The 20178-nt window shown below is 33.8% G+C and overlaps 1 protein-coding gene across 1 annotated transcript; it reads left to right on the forward strand.

The window, feature by feature from the left end:
- The first annotated feature begins 14610 nt into the window (after window positions 1–14610).
- On the forward strand, window positions 14611–19983 carry LOC129906260 (uncharacterized). Its single transcript, XM_055981934.1, has one exon. It carries the CDS (start codon window positions 14611–14613, stop codon window positions 19981–19983), a length of 5373 nt encoding a protein of 1790 aa, XP_055837909.1.
- Window positions 19984–20178: the final 195 nt, after the last annotated feature.

Genomic DNA, 20178 nt, shown 5'->3' on the forward strand with positions numbered 1-20178 from the left:
ATGAAATTTGAACGAATGGAACATGAAACAGGTTGAATTGAATTGAAATGTAAGGTGCAAACGCAATGCCCTTTAGGCGATTACACTTTGCATTTTCTTTTTCGATACTTTTTTTACGTAGTTGAGCGTAGTTAAAACGTAGTTCAACAATATCTAAATCAGGATTAAAATATATCAAAAAGTAGGTATATTATATATCCTTGTGTAAAAAGTGTAGTTAATCACAAGAAAACAACAACAAATACTATAAAAAATAAAGAAACTATTTTGGTATAATTGTGTTCAAAATTGTTGCAAATAAAAAAAAAATAAAGAAATTGGCACTCGAATTTCGAGGGCTGGGTCGGCTAGTACAAATAATTATACAACTTTTTTAGTTCTTAAATCCATTTATTGCGTTTGAGGTGATTTATATTTATATTTCTTATATATTGGACTGTCCCGATTTATAGTTGTTATCCCTTACGACTTGTCAATGACAACATCTGGCACTATAATCAATATTTAAAAATAAAAGTAAATATTGAAAAGTAAATCAAATAAAGACTTAAAATATATCCAATCTGAAAAAGGAACGGGTAGCACAAATTGTTATATCCAATCTGAAAATGGGGAGGGGTGGCACAGCTTGTTACGGTTAGACTGCTTGTTTTATTATCGGATTGTATTTACATTGACATTCGGCCCTAGCGAGGTAATCCGTCGGAGAGGAAATTCTCCGATTTCATACGAAATATGATTCGAGGTGTGGTTCCGACAGGTAAAAACTGTCCGATTTGGATGAATTACCTCGCTAGGGCGGAATCGTACATACAAACATGTTTTTTTTTTTATTTTTAAGGAATTTTTGGGTTTTTGGTTTTGACAATTATTTAACTTAGGGTAAAAACACTCAAGAGTATTTGGAGATAAAAAGTTCGGGAATTAAATATATAAATAAATAAATACAATACAAGTTATTTAAAGTTGATTAATTCCTCAAGACATTTTATGGACAAGACAACAATATAAACACAATAAAAAAAAGACTCAAAACATAAGGAAACATTAAAAGAATACTTTTTAACAATGTGTGAATAATTCCATTCAATTTTTAATTGATTTTTTTTCAAATTTTGTAAATGAAAAAGGATAGTTTTTCATTTGAAATTTTATAAGTAATTTCACTTTACATAACGTACATATAAAAGAAAAAATAAGTCAATTGAACATAACTTATACGGTGCAGTGGCAAGGATGGGGAGCCGTGCAATATGATCTTACATTGGGATTACAAGGAAATTATTGGAGACGAGACTAATTGAACACAAAAGGGATATTCGTAACAAAAGCGAATCAATCCACTGGGTTATCAAAACATTATACAATTTGTACTATTTTATTTTTGGGTCCAGTTTTAAATTTAGTTTTGTTCAATTGTATAATTTTTTCTATGTATATGTATAGCATTCATATTATGAAATAATTACTTAAATATAAAGTGAGCTTTAAATTTGAATATTAGTTGGTCCCAATGTGTCGTAAATGAATAAAATCTTAATTTACCACACTATTATTTAATGTCCTGATATTTGCGATTTAAATCTTCAAGATTTCCTTGTAAATTTGTAAAACTTATGAATAAAATATTGCATTAGCCGGGTGATTTTTTAATTTCTCTATAGGGAGCGTATTGGTTTTGTGTCACAAAATTCGAGGTTTTAATCAAAACTAACATTACGATGATGGAGAAGTTCAAAAAAGTGTTTTTCATCATAAAGTCCGTCCGTGCGTCACGACGACGACGCTCGTCACTTCCATCTGTACATGAAGCTGCAGCCTAAACTGGGGGACCGTTTTTTTTTTTTAATTTGGTGCAAGTTCTTTTTTTTAATATCACTTATATCGTTTTCCTTCACTCCAGTGAGAGTACCCTTTTAGTATGGACTTATTTTTGCACTTTTGGAGGTTTTGTGTTCCTTTATATAACTCTCAAGCCCCTTATACTATCATATTAGATTTCTTCAATAAATTCGAATTATTCTTTTTTTCAACTAAAAATTATTTTAATAAATTTTTCGCGTCGGTTTTTTTTTTAAATTTTATAAATGCAATTTTGTAGAGCGTTCAATTTTATACAAGAAAATTATTAAATCTAGCCTTTTTGATGAATCATTAAAAAGTTATAAAATTCCAAACTCAAAAACACAATCTTTCCCATGTACTTAATGTTAATAATAAGTGCTGAAACTCACAGTATTTTTTTTTTTCGTCATTTTCAACAATATTTTCGATAATGCTTTGAACAAAAAAAAAATTTTTTTTGAATCAGTCTAATACCTACTTCGAATTTCTTTTTTTTCAGTTCATACAAATTTTTCCGTACGCCTGTTAACACTATTTTTTTTTTCAAGGAAATGATCATCGAGCCATTTTTGTCTCGTCACATTCACAATTACAAAAAAAAATTACTCATTATTTTCCATCACTTCAGAAGAAGGAGTAAAAATTTATGTTGTTTTCTTTCACTCTATTAAGGAGTACTCTAAATTTTTACACCTTTTTCTGGAGTGATAGAACATAATGAGAGTAATTTTTTTTTGTAATTGTACTCCAGTCAAAGCGTCATTTGACCTTGCGCAGAGAGGCACTGTCAGTTTTTATTTCATGGATCGATAGAGGTATATTTAAAAGGCTTAAACACAATGTCTCACCACCTGATCATTCTTATTAGCGGAGTTATTCGCAAAAATGCATTTTTTGGGATATTTTACTTCTGAGCTGATATCTTTGCTCCAGATTATCGTAGACCAAAAAATAAACATACATTCTCTTCCTTATAATATTTTCTATCGTTGTATGTAATTTCATTGTATTTGAGTGAGTAAAATACAAAATGGCAGCCATTTAAAGTCAAATTTTTGTTGTTAAAAAACACATTTTTGTCATTATTTCGAAAAAAGCTTATATCATGATTGACATTTTTCTAATTTATTTTGTAGCCCTATTCATGTCACACGAGCCGAGAAATTAATTTTTTAAAAAAGTTCCAAATGCCCAACGAAAAACATGAGACAAATCCTCTTATAACAAGAACAATGAAAACAACCCCTCTCACTGAGAACTATTATTCGACTTATAAACAAGGGAAATTTTTTTAAATTTTCTTGCGGAATGATGCTTTCTTAAAATTATAATAACTCGGCTCGTGTGGGTCGTAGAGAGCTAATTTTTTTTTTAATTGTAGATAATTTAAAGGACTACAACAGTAATTTATTTTTTTAGCCAATACTTGCACCGTTGCACCAATAATAAGGCAAGAGTTTGCTAAACAAAAAAACGTCTTTGACTTAATATTACTTATTTTTTATTTGTTTCAACAGAAATAATGTGCACCAAATCGATAGAAAATGTTGTAACAAACAATTAATAGCTTTATTTTTTGTCGTAGGACACTCTGAAGCCGAGTTATTCCCAAAAAACGATATTTTTGGGTGTTTTCGCACCGGTTTTGCATGCGTTCATTTATCAATTGCTCGGCCATCTTTGGTGATAAAGAGCTGATTTTCTCTGTAAAATGCAGGATGAATAGGGCTACAAAATAGATTAGAAAAATGTCAATCATGATATAAGCTTTTTTCGAAATAATGACAAAAATGTGTTTTTTAACAACAAGAATTTGACTTTAAATGGCTGCTATTTTGTATTTACTCACTCAAATACAGTGAAATTACATACAACAATAGAAAATATTATAAGGAAGAGAATGAATGTTCATTTTTTGGTCTACGACAATTTGGAGCAAAGATATTAGCTTAGAAGTAAAATATCCCAAAAAATGCATTTTTGCGAATAACTCCGCTAATAAGAATGATCAGGTGATGAGAAATTGGGTTTAAGCCTTTTAAATATACCCCTATCGATCCATGAAATAAAAACTGACAGTGCCTCTCTGCGCAAGGTGAGGCCCTTTTTTCCGACGCTTTGACTGGAGTATTGTTGTCGTTTTCTTTTACTCTATTAAGGAGTACTCTAAATTTTTACTCCTTTTTCTGGAGTGATAGAACATAATAAGAGCAATTTTTTTTTTGTAATTGTGTGCGTGACAAGGCAAAAATGGATAATTTCCTTGAAAAAAATAGTGATACAGGCCTAGGGAAAAAATTGTATGAATTGAAAAAAAAGTTGATATGTAAGTCTGTTTCTACACGAAGACGCAAGGCGCAGAAATTATCTTCGAATTACTTTTGATTTTTGTTTCGGTGCGTCGCACAGTGTGGTAATTCGCCAATCTGACTGGACAAAATAGAAAAAAAAAAGTTTAGCCACATGATTTTAAATCATGAGTTGAGCTTCTCAATACAATGGGTAACTGTAATTCATGTTTGGTTTTTTTGTTTTCATCTCGGATTAGCGTAAGCTAAGCTTGAAAGTTGGTTCTTGTCAACAGTTGGATGGAGGTAATACAAAGTATTCTATTTTTCGCTTGAGTTTGGTTGACGATTAAAAACGCTGTGGTAGTTTTTTTGTTGTAATTGTTTTTTTTTAATTGTTAATCTACATTTGGAGGTAAAGTATTATAATTTTTATTTATTAATTACCATTTAAAAAAAAAATAAATTCTGTAAGAAGGCTAGGAAGTGCAAAAAAAATATCTTTGTTTTTCAATTAGAGGTAAAGTAAATTTTTCCGCATTTTTCCGGTCTGAAATTAATTAATTAATGTATTGTGGAGTGTTGTCATTAAGATTAGCTATTTACATGTCTCGCGTTTTCTCGACCGCCATACAACTTTTTTCACTTTTCAAAATGAAGTCAAGATTTTCAAAAAAACAAATTTTCGAAAAATGTGTCAAAACTGCCAAATAAGATCGAAAAGACAGTTTTTTTTATCTTTTAATGAGCAAGTATCATCTTTGGAACATTTTTGACAATAAATAAAAATTAAAAACATATATAAAAGTTTTGTGCTTCAAGTTAAGCGAAAAAAAGACAAAAAAGGTGGAAGACACTTTAGACCGCTCTTTAAACATGAATTTCATTTTGCTTGACCAATATTTATGTGATAACTGATAACTAAATAAACAAAAACAGTAGATAGTGATACAAAAGTAGAAAAGAATGTTTAAAAATGGGAAAAATATAACAAACGGAAGGTTAAAAGTCTCCTAAGTTCACCTATCCATTAGAAAATAGTTAAAATCAGAAAAATCGCTCTCCGCAAAATTAAAAAAGCATATTCCAATAATACCGGAAAGGATTTATCGAAATGTTCTTTGAGTGAAGGATCAAAATGTATAAAAGATTAAGTTCTGATCCTCTGGAACCACTAAACCACTGGAATTTTCAACTAATGAGGCATTATCATTGATGAATGATGCTTTTCTGTCGGAACATTTTAAAGAATTTCAATGCAAAAAGCAAGCAAGTGTAAAAGGCCAGAAATAGGTTCACGAAGAAATTTAGAGAATTATTAGCTTGAAAAACATCGAAGGTAATATAAACACAGCTGTTTTTAATAGGCCCTTATGTTTCAAGTTTGCATCGCACAAAAAGGAGTTACTTTTTTAAATTATCTGCAGATATTTTAAGAGGTGATGCCATTTTTTATGATTGTGAAGCATATTTAATTAAAATCATTGCTAAAATTTTAATTTAAAGCATGATATTGAGAAAATAAATCATGTATGTCACCTGTCAAAAACAAGTGTAAAAGTTCTATTTCTTAATAAAAACTAATTATTCTGCCTCTCTTTTTTCGTGAATAGCAATAGAGTTTTTATTTATTGAGATTTTTCAAGCGTTTTTTAAAATAGTTAAGTATATCCATAAGAATAGGTTTACGGAAACATAAATTCAAAAATGCATTTTCTTCATCACTATTTTGAAATTATAGATTTCTTTTTAAAAAATTTTTCTTTTTTATAGAATTTTATCTATTCACATTCATTTGTTTAAAACTGTTTAGAAAAAAAGTCGATTTAACGCGAGTTATAAATTTTGTCCAGCTAGATTCGTGATTGGCCACACTGTGCGTCGCACAGTGTGCAATTTTGCCAATCTAGAGGAACTAAATTCGTGATTCCAAGGACACTTAATTTTTGCTATGAAAACCAGTTTAATTATAAAATATGTATTTCTACAAGTGCCTTATTGATTTTCAGATATATTATATCTAATTATATGTACATATGTATGTACAAAATAGATGGGGAAGAGCCGACATCCAGCAATCCATTTTGGGAGTTGTTTATCAAAACTATCTATATCTCGAAAACGAAGCGAGATACCTATCGAAAAATTTTATTTAATCTTTTTGTATTATATTATCATGAGGAGTCTAAAAAAGTAATTTAGGATTCATAAAAATCATAAAGTTCGTCCGTGCGTCACGACGACGACGCTCGTCACTTCCATCTGTACATGAAGCTGCAGCCTAAACTGGGGGACCGTTTTTTTTTTTTTTTAATTTGGTGCAAGGTCTTTTTTTTTAATATCACATATCGTTTTCCTTCACTCCAGTGAGAGTACCCTTTTAGTATGGACTTATTTTTGCACTTTTGGAGGTTTTGTGTTCCTTTATATAATATACATACAATTTTATTTAGACAAATATCGTCAATAAAAATGATATGGACTTTATTTGATTCAATTGTTTGCGAATTCTTTTTGAATTAATGTAATTATCCCGCACTCGCCACCTTAAAGCTTTGACAAAAAAAAAAACATCCAACACAAATGGTGAACAAATGGCGCACTTTTCAATGACAGCTTTAAGAGTTTTTTTTCTATGTACCGAGGGCTCTGAACTCTTTTGGGGAAAATTCCTAAAATTCAGTATTATCATTACCTTAGTGTTAGGTAAAATTAATTCATGGAATAGTTAAATTTGTAAAATATGTTTTACTAGAATCTTAAAGTGAAAAGATTCATACACTTTTTTGGTTGAAGGTATATTTGACTCTACGTAAAGAAAATATTGCTACTCGTAAGGTATATACTACTTTAATTTGTTAACCAATAATTTGCTTATAAAAATTACTTTACGGATCCATGAAATGTTCAATACGTAAGGTAAAATTTACTTAAAATCTAGGGCTTTTTACTTTAATTACCTTACTAGTCATATGGAGTATAAAATACTAGATTCATTTTTCTCCGTGTAGAAGTAAAACGTGTCATTTTACCTAGGGGCGGGTTCAATCAGGAGAAAACCTTAAGCCAGAACCATAATTGGAGGATGGAGTCGGAAGCTACTGTCAATTGTTGTTGTTTTCTTTGTATTTTCCACAAGTTTTCATCCGTCGAGTGCGGTTGCGAGCGCTGTTCCCCTCCGTTTGCATCCGACTATCCGACAATTATAGTTCTGGCTTTACACGTACACGAAAGATAAAATGAGTCGACATGACATAATTTGCACAGCGAAAAAAATTGTTCTGTTTGTGGATTGGATTGCGGTTGTGTGGCTGGGCAGCTGTTTGCTCAGTGGAGACGCTGTGTATGAAGAAGCGCCCCTCCTTGAAAGGAAGTTTCGAGAAGCAAAGACGAGAACCTTCGGAGACATACTCGAATTTCGAAATATTTGTATAAATAGATGGCGCGGACACGGAAACGACACAGTTTAACCCTTCAAGCAAGGAAACGGAGTCCAGAAAAGACCCTCCGACCGAGAAAAGCGGGGTTGCACTCACACACTTGCAACTTATTGTGTATGAACACAAAAGTCGAACGAGAATCGATTCTCGATCGTGGTGAAAAAGTGCGAAAAGGAAAACACCACATGATAGAGACAAGTGCAACCCCATTTTACAAAAGAACAAATTTGTTAAACGTCAAAATTAGTGAAACGTTAACAAAACTGTAAGTAAGCGAGTCAAGGAAGTGAAATTAATAATTAAAGTGAAATTAATAATTGTGAGTATATTTTTATCATTTTATTATTTTATTCATTTCTTTTTTATTTTATGCAATTAATCTTAACCCTCTGTCCCAACTAACAATTTTACTTCCACAATGGTCTAACGAAGCTGTTTCGATTTTAGAAATATTGCTTGTATACGACCATAGAGAAGCCCATCTGGCTCACCCGAGAAGCTTGATAGGCCTTAGAAGAGTCATATGCAAGTTGATTGGAGAGACTCATAACATGTCTTTAATGCCTTATAGAAACAACCAACATTTGAAATTTTAAAATGTGTATTATTGTTGCAGGCTTTTATTTTTATTTAGAAGATCTGAGTAGACTTGTCGAAGGATTTTGAAAGTCTAAACGAGGTATATCCCAAATAGAATAAAGAAAAAACATATTTTTTTTTCATTTTATTTTTTTTATGTACCTATTACATTTTATTTTTTCATTTTCTTCTTTGTTTTCGATCCAGACAAGTTTTGCTTCTGAAATTAAATTTCCAAACACAATTGTATTGAGAAAAAAACTTCTTACTTACTTGATGCATTTTGCTGGATTTGAACCTCGTACATCCTGATTGATAGTCCGGTACATTACCCATCGAGCTACTCAGGTATATAATAAAAGAGCTTCAAATTTGGACTAGTTGAAACGAGAGCTTCCTAAGGGCTTCGATTTAACTTCCTGATGAGTTGCACTATCTCAAAGAATATGGTGACCATTTGTGTTTTTTTTTTCAAAGTTATTATTTTTGGTTATTTTCTGTTTTTTTTTTATCTTGTAAAAAATTATTTAATAAAGACTACATAATATTATATACTGATTGTCAAACCATGTCATTATTGAGAAGAAAACAAAGTGAAAAAAATAATGAAAATTATTTTTATTTTTAAGCGAAGTGATTGAATATAATTCAATTAAAAAGTTAATAACTTTTTATTATAAAAAAGTTAAAGTGACCTCAACTCCATATGCGTTTCTCCCAGGTATGACAGTGGGCTCATCAGTTAGATGCTGTCATACCCTTACTAAGACGCAAAATTTTGGTCCATGAATACAGACACTTATAAAAATCACAACCTGAATAGACTGTGAATTTTAATATTTAAGGGGAACATGGTTACATTCTTGCACCTAAAAACAATTGCCCGTGGTCAGGCTAATAAGTAAACAAAGTGAAAAAAAAAATAATGAAAATTATTTTTACATTACATTACATATTAATCTAATCCGAAGATAAATCTACGGACTAGACACACACTACAGCTTCGGAAACTTAGTCCATTTTGCTGATACAGCACAAGACATTAATACAACAGAGAGAAAGACAAAGAAAGAAAGAACAACAGAAACACATATAACACATAACTACGTGGCACAGAGGGGGAGACATCGTTGACAATTGTCTCATGTTATCGCACAGGTGGCTTCAGGGGAACATGGTTTCACATGTAAATATTTAAATATTAAATTTAAAATATTAAAATTCACAGTCTATTCAGGTTGTGATTTTTATAAGTGTCTGTATTCATGGACCAACATTTTGCGTCTTAGTAAGGGTATGACAGCATCTAACTGATGAGCCCACTGTCATACCTGGGCGAAACGCATATGGAGTTGAGGTCACTTTAACTTTTTAATAATAAAAAGTTATTAACTTTTTAATTGAATTATATTCAATCACTCCGCTTAAAAATAAAAATAATTTTCATTATTTTTTTCACTTTGTTTACTTATTAGCCTGACCACGGGCAATTGTTTTTAGGTGCAAGAATGTAACCATGTTCCCCTAAAATATTAAAATTCACAGTCTATTCAGGTTGTGATTTTTATAAGTGTCTGTATTCATGGACCAAAATTTTGCGTCTTAGTAAGGGTATGACAGCATCTAACTGATGAACCCACTGTCATACCTGGGCGAAACGCATATGGAGTTGAGGTCACTTTAACTTTTTAATAATAAAAAGTTATTAACTTTTTAATTGAATTATATTCAATCACTCCGCTTAAAAATAAAAATAATTTTCATTATTTTTTTCACTTTGTTTACTTATTAGCCTGACCACGGGCAATTGTTTTTAGGTGCAAGAATGTAACCATGTTCCCCTAAAATATTAAAATTCACAGTCTATTCAGGATGTGATTTTTATAAGTGTCTGTATTCATGGACCAAAATTTTGCGTCTTAGTAAGGGTATGACCAGAGATACCCAAAAGAGATGAGAAACTTCTGACGTCATACGGGTTTGCCTACAAGCTGCTTTAGACATTTTTGGATAAGTATGCGTGAAAAAATATACATTTTCGGCTAAGTATACGTGAAAAATCGTAGATTTTTGCTTAGGTGTGCGTAAAAACACCGTGGCTACACTATGTGTGTTTTTCACATTTATTCACGAATACAAAAGAGATTACAACAACACGAAATAAACAAATGGGTTTTGGGGGGTAAAACGTACGAAAGTTTCCCATCTCCTTTGGGTATCTCTGGGTATGACAGCATCTAACTGATGAGCCCACTGTCATACCTGGGCGAAACGCATATGGAGTTGAGGTCACTTTAACTTTTTAATAATAAAAAGTTATTAACTTTTTAATTGAATTATATTCAATCACTCCGCTTAAAAATAAAAATAATTTTCATTATTTTTTTCACTTTGTTTACTTATTAGCCTGACCACGGGCAATTGTTTTTAGGTGCAAGAATGTAACCATGTTCCCCTAAAATATTAAAATTCACAGTCTATTCAGGTTGTGATTTTTATAAGTGTCTGTATTCATGGACCAACATTTTGCGTCTTAGTAAGGGTATGACAGCATCTAACTGATGAGCCCACTGTCATACCTGGGCGAAACGCATATGGAGTTGAGGTCACTTTAACTTTTTAATAATAAAAAGTTATTAACTTTTTAATTGAATTATATTCAATCACTCCGCTTAAAAATAAAAATAATTTTCATTATTTTTTTTTCACTTTGTTTACTTATTAGCCTGACCACGGGCAATTGTTTTTAGGTGCAAGAATGTAACCATGTTCCCCTAAAATATTAAAATTCACAGTCTATTCAGGTTGTGATTTTTATAAGTGTCTGTATTCATGGACCAAAATTTTGCGTCTTAGTAAGGGTATGACAGCATCTAACTGATGAGCCCACTGTCATACCTGGGCGAAACGCATATGGAGTTGAGGTCACTTTAACTTTTTAATAATAAAAAGTTATTAACTTTTAAATTGAATTATATTCAATCACTCCGCTTAAAAATAAAAATAATTTTCATTATTTTTTTCACTTTGTTTACTTATTAGCCTGACCACGGGCAATTGTTTTTAGGTGCAAGAATGTAACCATGTTCCCCTAAAATATTAAAATTCACAGTCTATTCAGGTTGTGATTTTTATAAGTGTCTGTATTCATGGACCAAAATTTTGCGTCTTAGTAAGGGTATGACAGCATCTAACTGATGAGCCCACTGTCATACCTGGGCGAAACGCATATGGAGTTGAGGTCACTTTAACTTTTTAATAATAAAAAGTTATTAACTTTTTAATTGAATTATATTCAATCACTCCGCTTAAAAATAAAAATAATTTTCATTATTTTTTTCACTTTGTTTACTTATTAGCCTGACCACGGGCAATTGTTTTTAGGTGCAAGAATGTAACCATGTTCCCCTAAAATATTAAATTTCACAGTCTATTCAGGTTGTGATTTTTATAAGTGTCTGTATTCATGGACCAAAATTTTGCGTCTTAGTATGGTAAGCCTACACGTAAACTGACTGAAGACGAATGGCATCTCCTTGAACTAAGAATCCTGGAGCAAGTCAATGAGGCTATCGTCAAGAGCTGGACGGTTCCACTCTTCGGTAACCTTAAGACTGTCCATGGTTTCAAGGTGATGTGCTGTGAGAATGACGTGACTCTCGAATGGCTTCGGGAGTTCTTGCAGAAAACATCAGCTCCATGGCAAGGCGCCGAACTACGTCTCATCGACGTAAAGGAGATAAAAGATCTCAACAGACCTCTCGGAAGGCTGTTGGTCAAAGGCCCGACCCTTCCCAGCTAACGGCTTGAGAGATACATCCTATCCCTGAATAGTGATCTCTTGAGCAGAGAATGGGAATGGGTCAAGTGTGAAAGAACGAATGATGGCACCGAAGTGGTGGTGAGATTGAGTCACAAATCTTTACCACTCCTGAGGAAGGCTGACTTTAAGGTACGCGTTGGGATCACTAGGTGCAAACTTAGATTGATTCGCAACGAGAGAAAACAGGTTAGTAATGCGTTGAACTTATGCCCGTCGTACACTAGGCTTTCAACGCACTCAACGTGAATTTAAAACCTTAAATTCTAATTAATGGTGCTTTCAATTATATTCAAACAAAAAGTTTTAGATAGTTGGTGATCGCTACTAAACGAATTAATTAAAAAGTATACGTATAGTGGCGTCGTTTTTTTATAATTAATTTGTTAAATTCGCGTTGAGTGCGTTGAAAGCCTAGTGTACGACGGGCATTAAACTTTATTATATAAATGGAATTGAAAATCTTACAAATCAATCTTCATCATAGTAAAGCCGCAACTGCTAACCTTGTCTACCTCATGGAGAGTAGACAATACGACGTAGCCCTGATACAGGAACCCTGGGTTGTAAGAGGGAATATCAAGGGTCTACAATCTAAAGAACTACTGCTGTACAAGTCAAATCTTGACAGTCAAAATAGTAACCCTAGAACATGCATAGTAGCTAAGAAACAGTTTAATCTTTTTCTTCTAACTACTTACAGCAACAATGACCAGACTACGGTAAAATTGGAGCGTGATGGGCTCCCAATGCTCATCCTCTTGGACGGTACAGAAGGACCACCAGCAGATATCACTGAAACGTTGGTATCTTTTGCAAGTAAGAATAAATTTGATATTATTTTAGGTTGTGATTCTAACTCACACCATGTGCAATGGGGAAGCACTGATACTAATACCAGGGGCGAGTCCCTTTTTGAATTTATTATCGAAAAAAACTTGCTCGTAGCTAATAGAGGCAACACCCCTACCTTTGTTACAAAAACACGGGAAGAAGTTCTTGATATTACCTTGACGAGTAATTCAGTTACTTGCCAATTAGAACAATGGAAGGTTTTAGATGAAATCTCTTTTTCCGACCATCGGCTTATAGAATTCTATGTCCCTGATGTTGCCCGGCACATTAAGCCTTTTAGGAATAATAGGCGTACCGATTGGCATGTCTTCAACAGGGAAATAGTAAAAAACATTAGTCACATAAACTGTTGGCGTTCAACATAAAAAAGAACCATTCACACGTCACAGAAACGAAATATCACGCTCGAGAGAAACAGACGTCATCAATGCAACAAGAAGACATGTGAAGTCATCAACATAAAATTACACTAAAATGAAGACTTTTGCTTAATACACTAGATTAACAATTAATATGCAAATTTATATAATAATTGCATTAATTAACTATTAATTGTTAATCCAAGGTATTTTTACAAATTAAAAAATTTATAACAATTTAAAGAAAACTTTCCAAACAACCGAAGCTCGAGAAAAGAAAACGAAAACTAAAAGAAACTGTAAAATATGAAATTCATAAGTATAGCTTTCTCACTTTAACCCACAAAATTATAATGCTAAATTGTAATGCAAAAACTTAACGATAACTTTATTAATGGCATCTCTTTTATTTTAGAATATGTTTAAAAGGAAAATAAGAAGAATTGCATTCATGTGTATAGAACTCCGAAAAGTAAATTTAATATGATTCAAATGAACTATTTCCCCTACTTAGGGTTGCTGAACTTTTTATATTAAATCCGTAAAATCAGCTGTATTGTTTATGTAAAGAAATACAGTATGACATGGATAGAAGCTTCATGGTAGGATCTTTTACATTTTGAATTTAATTGCTAACCATCATTATTTGAATACACTACAATTAGTTCCTCAACATTAAAATTTATAACGTTATAGAAAACTCAACTGTCTTTCATTTTTTGCATTGAACCACAACTTGGTTCAATTTAAAATAATTTAATTGTTCTTGCTCTAATCTCCTTTTGAAAACAAGAACATTTAAGAATTTTCTTGAGTCAACGCCTTTGACTTAAGAACATGGTCCTTCGAGCCGGAACCACAACTTGGTTCAATTTAAAATAATTTAATTGTTCTTGCTCTAATCTCCTTTTGAAAACAAGAACATTTAAGAATTTTCTTGAGTCAACGCCTTTGACTTAAGAACATGGTCCTTCGAGCCTTTTTAAAAGAAAAGCGCGATTTTTTATTTTTAAAGTATTAAAGTAAAGTACATATAAAGTGTGTGTTACAACCACGAGGCTTGGAAAACTGGACATTAAAAGCCATTATATCGTACCTTGTTTTGCCGACGGCTTTTCAACATAAAATTACAAAATTGGAATATATTGGACTTTAACTAAAAGGAGGAATTCTCTTCTATCTGGAAATTATTGTGCATTGGATTTTCATACTAACGGTAACACGTGCCTTAACCGTTTGTGAAAAGGTGGTAATTACATAAAATCCTTTAAAAACATTAATATTTGAACAATTTAAATAAAAACTTCATACAACTACATAATTATAAACTACATATTTTTTTTTTATGCAAATATATATACATTTAAAGTGATTTTATTCTCCTTAAATAAAAACAAAGCCTTAAGTGCAACTAGTTTCTTGCGATGTCTAAGCTAGGAAAGATAATAGAAACTCAAGAACTAAGACTTAAAGAGTTTCAAAATGACTATGAACAATTCTGTGAAAAAATAGGAAAGGATACCGCGGCGCGATCTTCAAAAGGTTTCATGAACACGTGGCTGGTAGAGGTTGAAAATACTTTCAAGCTAGCAAAGAAGGACCACACGTCCATTGTTAATAACTCTGCTGACCCAGCAAAAGAAAAGTATCTTGAAAGTGAAACCTTTACAAAAATTAAACTGATTTATTTTGACTTTAATGGCAAATTACAAGATTTACTCGATGAAATCTGCCCTGAACGTGAAAACACTTATTTTGACACTTCTCGGTTAAACAATACCACCAAATCTTCCGTGTGTGAAATAAAACTAAAACGAATTGAAATTAAACCATTCTCTGGTGACTATGAGGATTGGTTTGCATTTCAAAACATGTTTGAGAGTATGGTTCACCATAACGTAGATCTCTCAGATATACAGAAACTGCAATACTTACTGTCTTCGCTAGCAAAAACACCTTTAGAACTAATAAGTCATCTCCCAATCGAAGGCAAATCATATAGCTCTGCCTGGGAAATTTTAGTTGATAGGTATAAAAATACGCGAAAACTTGTTAATGCTCAAATCAGAAGATTAATGGAGCAGCAAAAACACACACACGAATCGGCGTCGGGTCTAAAGTCCTTGCATGATGTAACGACATCATGTATTCATGCACTTGCAAATTTGAACATTAAAGTTGATGCTTGGGACTGCATTTTAATTTATGTGGTGTACCAAAAACTCCCTCTTCAAACTCAAAAAGAATGGGAATTTCGTTTGGGGACATCAAAGGTTCTTCCAGATTGGAAAACTTTTGCAGCCTTCTTACAGGCACGATTCAGTTCGTTAGAACAAATTTATGACGATAAGGAATTTAAACATCCAGCTTCAAACACGTCGTCGTTCAGAAAACCATCGGGGTCGTTTCATACGAATAAGCAATTTTCTTGCCGCCTGTGCAAGGCCGACCACGGAATACGATTCTGTAGACAGTTTTCGAATATGGGTGTGAAAGCACGTATTGAAGCCATGAAGCGAAATTCGATTTGTTCAAACTGCTTAGGATATGACCACCATTCATCCACGTGCAGCAGCAGTAATCGCTGCATCAAATGTGGATTAAAGCACCACACTATGTTACACATAGAAACGCAACAAAATAGAAACAATACGAATCTACCGAGTACATCATCTCAAAGACAAAATAACAACTCAGCCCACCATCAAAATCAGTTTAGAAGACAAGGCAATAATTACGAAAACTATAACGTTAATTTAGTGCAAAATCCTGATCATTTTTCTCTTCAAAGCAGCGAACAAGAGAATTCAACAAATCCACAAACTGCTCGTACCTTTTTTAACAATATACGTTCGAAGGGATTGCTGGCAACAGCACGAGTTAAGGTTTTCGCTCCCAATGGAACAGCTCATGTTCTGAGAGCACTAATCGACCCTGGCTCTGAAATTAGCTTTGTAACAGAAAATGTCACACAGCTCCTTAAACTAAAAAAAGAAAAAACATTGGTCAACGTTACCGGGTTAGGTCAAACCTTGACAGGCACCTCCAAGTCCAAGGTTGACCTCACCATATACTCTATGACAAATCCATTATTTTCCCTTGAAATTCAAGCCTTTGTTTTGTCCCAACTAACAACTTTGGTACCAACACAGGAAGTTGACTCATCTGATTGGATCCATCTCGATAACTTGTCACTGGCCGATCCTTGGTTTTCTATCCCTGGGAAGATCGATCTCTTGCTTGGAGCAGATGTCTACGCATCTATCATTTTGGAAGGGCTTGTAAAGGAAAAAATTGGGTCTCCGGTTGCACAACAAACCGAGTTAGGATGGATTTTAACTGGATCGTTCAGATCTGAAGGCCAACAAACTAAACAAACTGTTCAGAATCACTTCAACGCCATCATGGCGGAAGTAAGGCGTTTTTGGGAGATAGAAGAAAACCTTGATTACCGTAAACTAACGTTGGAAGAAGAAAAATGTCAACAACATTACAACGAAACCTTTCAAAGGAAAGAAGATGGAAGGTATGAAGTACAACTTCCCTTTAAGAACAACATCCGACCGATCCTTGGCGACTCTAAAAGAGCAGCAATGGCGCGATTTTTTCAATTGGAAAAGCGAATGGCAATGAACAAAAAACTGAAGGATGAGTACTCCAGCTGCATAAATGAGTACCTGACGATGGGACATATGAAGGAAGTGACATCCGTAACTGCCATAACTGAAGGTAATCATTATTACCTACCCCATCATGCGGTGTTCAAGGAGTCCACGACAACAAAACTCCGAGTAGTCTTTGATGCCTCTTGTCCCACTTCTACTGGCTTATCTTTGAACGACCATTTGATGGTCGGTCCACGTCTTCAAAGGGATATAATCGACTTAATAGCCCAATGGAGAAAATTCAAAATAGCCTTTGCAGCTGATATCAGCAAAATGTACAGACAAATATGGATGGCTCCAAAAGACACCATATATCAACTCATATTATGGAGAGATAGTGACACTGAACCAATAAAAACATTTGCTCTCAACACTGTCACGTTTGGTACAGCCTCTGCTCCCTATTTGGCAGTGCGTACTCTACAACAAATCGCTTTGGATGTTGAGAATACTCAACCTCATGTAGCAAAGGCTATCAATGAAGGTTTCTACGTTGATGACTTTTTATATGGGTCCGATAACGAAGCGGACGCAACCACGTTACAAAGAGACGTTCTGACAGTCTTAAACCAAGCTGGATTTCCTTTGCGTAAGTGGGCAAGCAATTCGTCAAACATTTTGGTTCAGATACCTAAAACTGAAAGAGAAGTTAATCTACCGATGGATTTTGACTCTACTGATTCTATAAAAACACTCGGTATCCAATGGCATCCAGCGAAAGATGTCTTCACATTCAAGATTAATCTTCCCAACACTGATAAATATACAAAACGATCTGTCCTGGCTGACATCTCACGTCTTTTTGATCCATTAGGATGGATTGCGCCTTGCATCATTAAGGCAAAATTATTAATGCAACAACTATGGGTCGACGAGTTATCTTGGGATTCAACTTTACCCGATGCACTTAAAATAAGTTGGCTTGACCTAAGAAACAATCTTAAGAAATTAGAAGAGATTCAAATACCTCGCTGGATTAACTTTGAAAATTCATCCTTGATTCAACTACATGGATTTTGTGATGCTTCGGAGAAAGCCTATGCTGCAGTTATATACGCAAGAGTTGTTAAAGATGGAGAAGAGGTTATTCATCTTATAGCATCGAAAACCAGAGTAGCTCCCATTAAAAGTATATCACTGCCTAGATTGGAACTGTGTGCAGCACTTCTGCTTGCAAAGCTCATTCATCGTATTTCAAGATCTATGCAACTTGAAACTGTAGACATCTCTGCTTGGTCTGACTCTATGATCACCTTAGCATGGATCAGAGGAAGCCCATCATTAAGAACGACATTTGTCGCGAATCGAGTAGCTGAAATTCAGTCTCTCACTGAAACAACTATATGGCATCACGTAAATGGCAAGGAAAACCCCGCTGACATTGTCTCAAGAGGACTATCGCCTAAAGATGTTATTGATAGTGAAATGTGGTGGCATGGGCCACCATTTCTGAAAAATTTTGTCAAAGATGAGCGTAAGAACGTAATACCTATTGAAACTGACCTCGAAACAAAAAGAACTAATTTATGTTCTATGACAATACCATTTTCTTATCAAGAAAACGTTAATATCTCACCGTCAAACATTGGTAATGTAGTTTTCAGTTATCTTTTAAACATAAACCCAATTATAGACAAATACTCAACTCTTAAACGTCTTGTACGAAGTGTTGCAATATGGCGCAGATATTTTTATAATCTACTACACAAAGACAGCAGAAAATCACTTGTTACACATCCTTTACAATCAGATGAATTAATTTCAACTCAAAATCAAATAATTAGGTTTGTTCAAAAAGAATGCTTCCCTGAAGAAATATCTAGTTTAGAAAACAAAAAATCTATACCAAAGAGTAGCCACATTCGAAGTCTTAACCCTTTTATCGCTAGTGATGGTATGTTACGAGTAGGTGGAAGGCTAACAAACTCAACACTAAGTTTCAATCAGCAACACCCTGTAATACTAAAAAACTCCCATCCCTTTGTTAAGCTCTTGATATCGGACATTCATCAAAGTACACTGCATGGCGGTCAACAAATTATGATGGCCACAATAAGAAATTTATATTGGATTACAAATGTTAAAAGGACAATTAAATCCGTCATTTATCATTGCGTTCGATGTCATCGATACAACGCGAAGGTGCAAGAGCAGCTTATGGGTAGCCTACCTGCAGAGAGAGTGATTGCATCCAGACCATTTACAAATACAGGAGTTGACTATGCTGGACCAATTGAAATAAAGATGTGGAAGGGTAAATGCAATAAATTTTCAAAGGGCTATATAGCCGTCTTCGTCTGTATGTCTACTAAGGCCATTCATATAGAGCTGGTCAGCGACTTAAGCTCGGTTGCCTTTATAGCAGCATTTAGAAGGTTTGTTGCCCGACGAGGAAGTTGTGCAAATATGTTTAGCGACTGCGGAACAAACTTTAAGGGAGCAAACAACGAGATGCGAAAAGATAGCAAGTTCATTTCATCTGAGTGGTCTTCAGAAGTAAGTGAAGCTCTTGCTGCTCAAAACACGAAATGGCATTTCAATCCTCCATCATCACCACATTTTGGAGGACTCTGGGAGGCAGGAGTGAAGTCAATTAAGTTTCACCTCAAACGAACTATTGGCTGCTCTAAACTCACCTTTGAAGAACACACTACACTTCTGGCTCAAATTGAAGCCTGCCTCAACTCCAGACCACTTTGCCCAATGAGTTCAGATCCAGACGACCTGTCAGTGCTCACACCTGGGCATTTTCTTATTGGAGCCCCACTCTGCACCCTTCCTGAGAGGAACCTTATGGAACACAACATCAATGCTCTCAACAAATGGAAATACCTACAACGTCTCAAGCAGGAATTTTGGAAGCAATGGAGCTCATCATACTTGCATCACCTGCAGCAACGTCCAAAATGGCTCAACCCAAAAGAGAACCTCAAGGTTGGAGATATTGTTCTCGTGAAGGAAGATAATCTTCCACCATCAGCATGGTTACTTGCAAGAGTAATCGAATTACATCCCGGCGCAGATGGTTTTACACGCGTAGTGACAATAAAAACAAAAAACTCTATTTTAAAACGACCAATATCAAAACTATCACGACTACCAATATGTGATCCGTCAAACAGTAATAAATAAAACTAACTAATAAATCTAATTTAATCAAAATATTGCTTTCATAAAACAACATTAATTAAAGCCCATATCATTCCCTGAGTGAAATGCCCATATCATTCCCTGAGTGTAATGCCCATATCCCTGAATTAAATATAATTTTAATAAATGAACAAATCATCTTAACGCCCATATCAACCCCTTAAAAAAAAAAAAAAA

The sequence above is a fragment of the Episyrphus balteatus genome, chromosome 1 (assembly GCF_945859705.1).
Source record: "Episyrphus balteatus chromosome 1, idEpiBalt1.1, whole genome shotgun sequence".
NCBI lineage: Eukaryota > Metazoa > Arthropoda > Insecta > Diptera > Syrphidae > Episyrphus > Episyrphus balteatus.

Excerpts from the sequence above, each read along its gene's own strand:
- LOC129906260 (XM_055981934.1), top strand. The coding sequence starts at position 14,611 with ATGTCTAAGCTAGGAAAGATAATAGAAACTCAAGAACTAAGACTTAAA.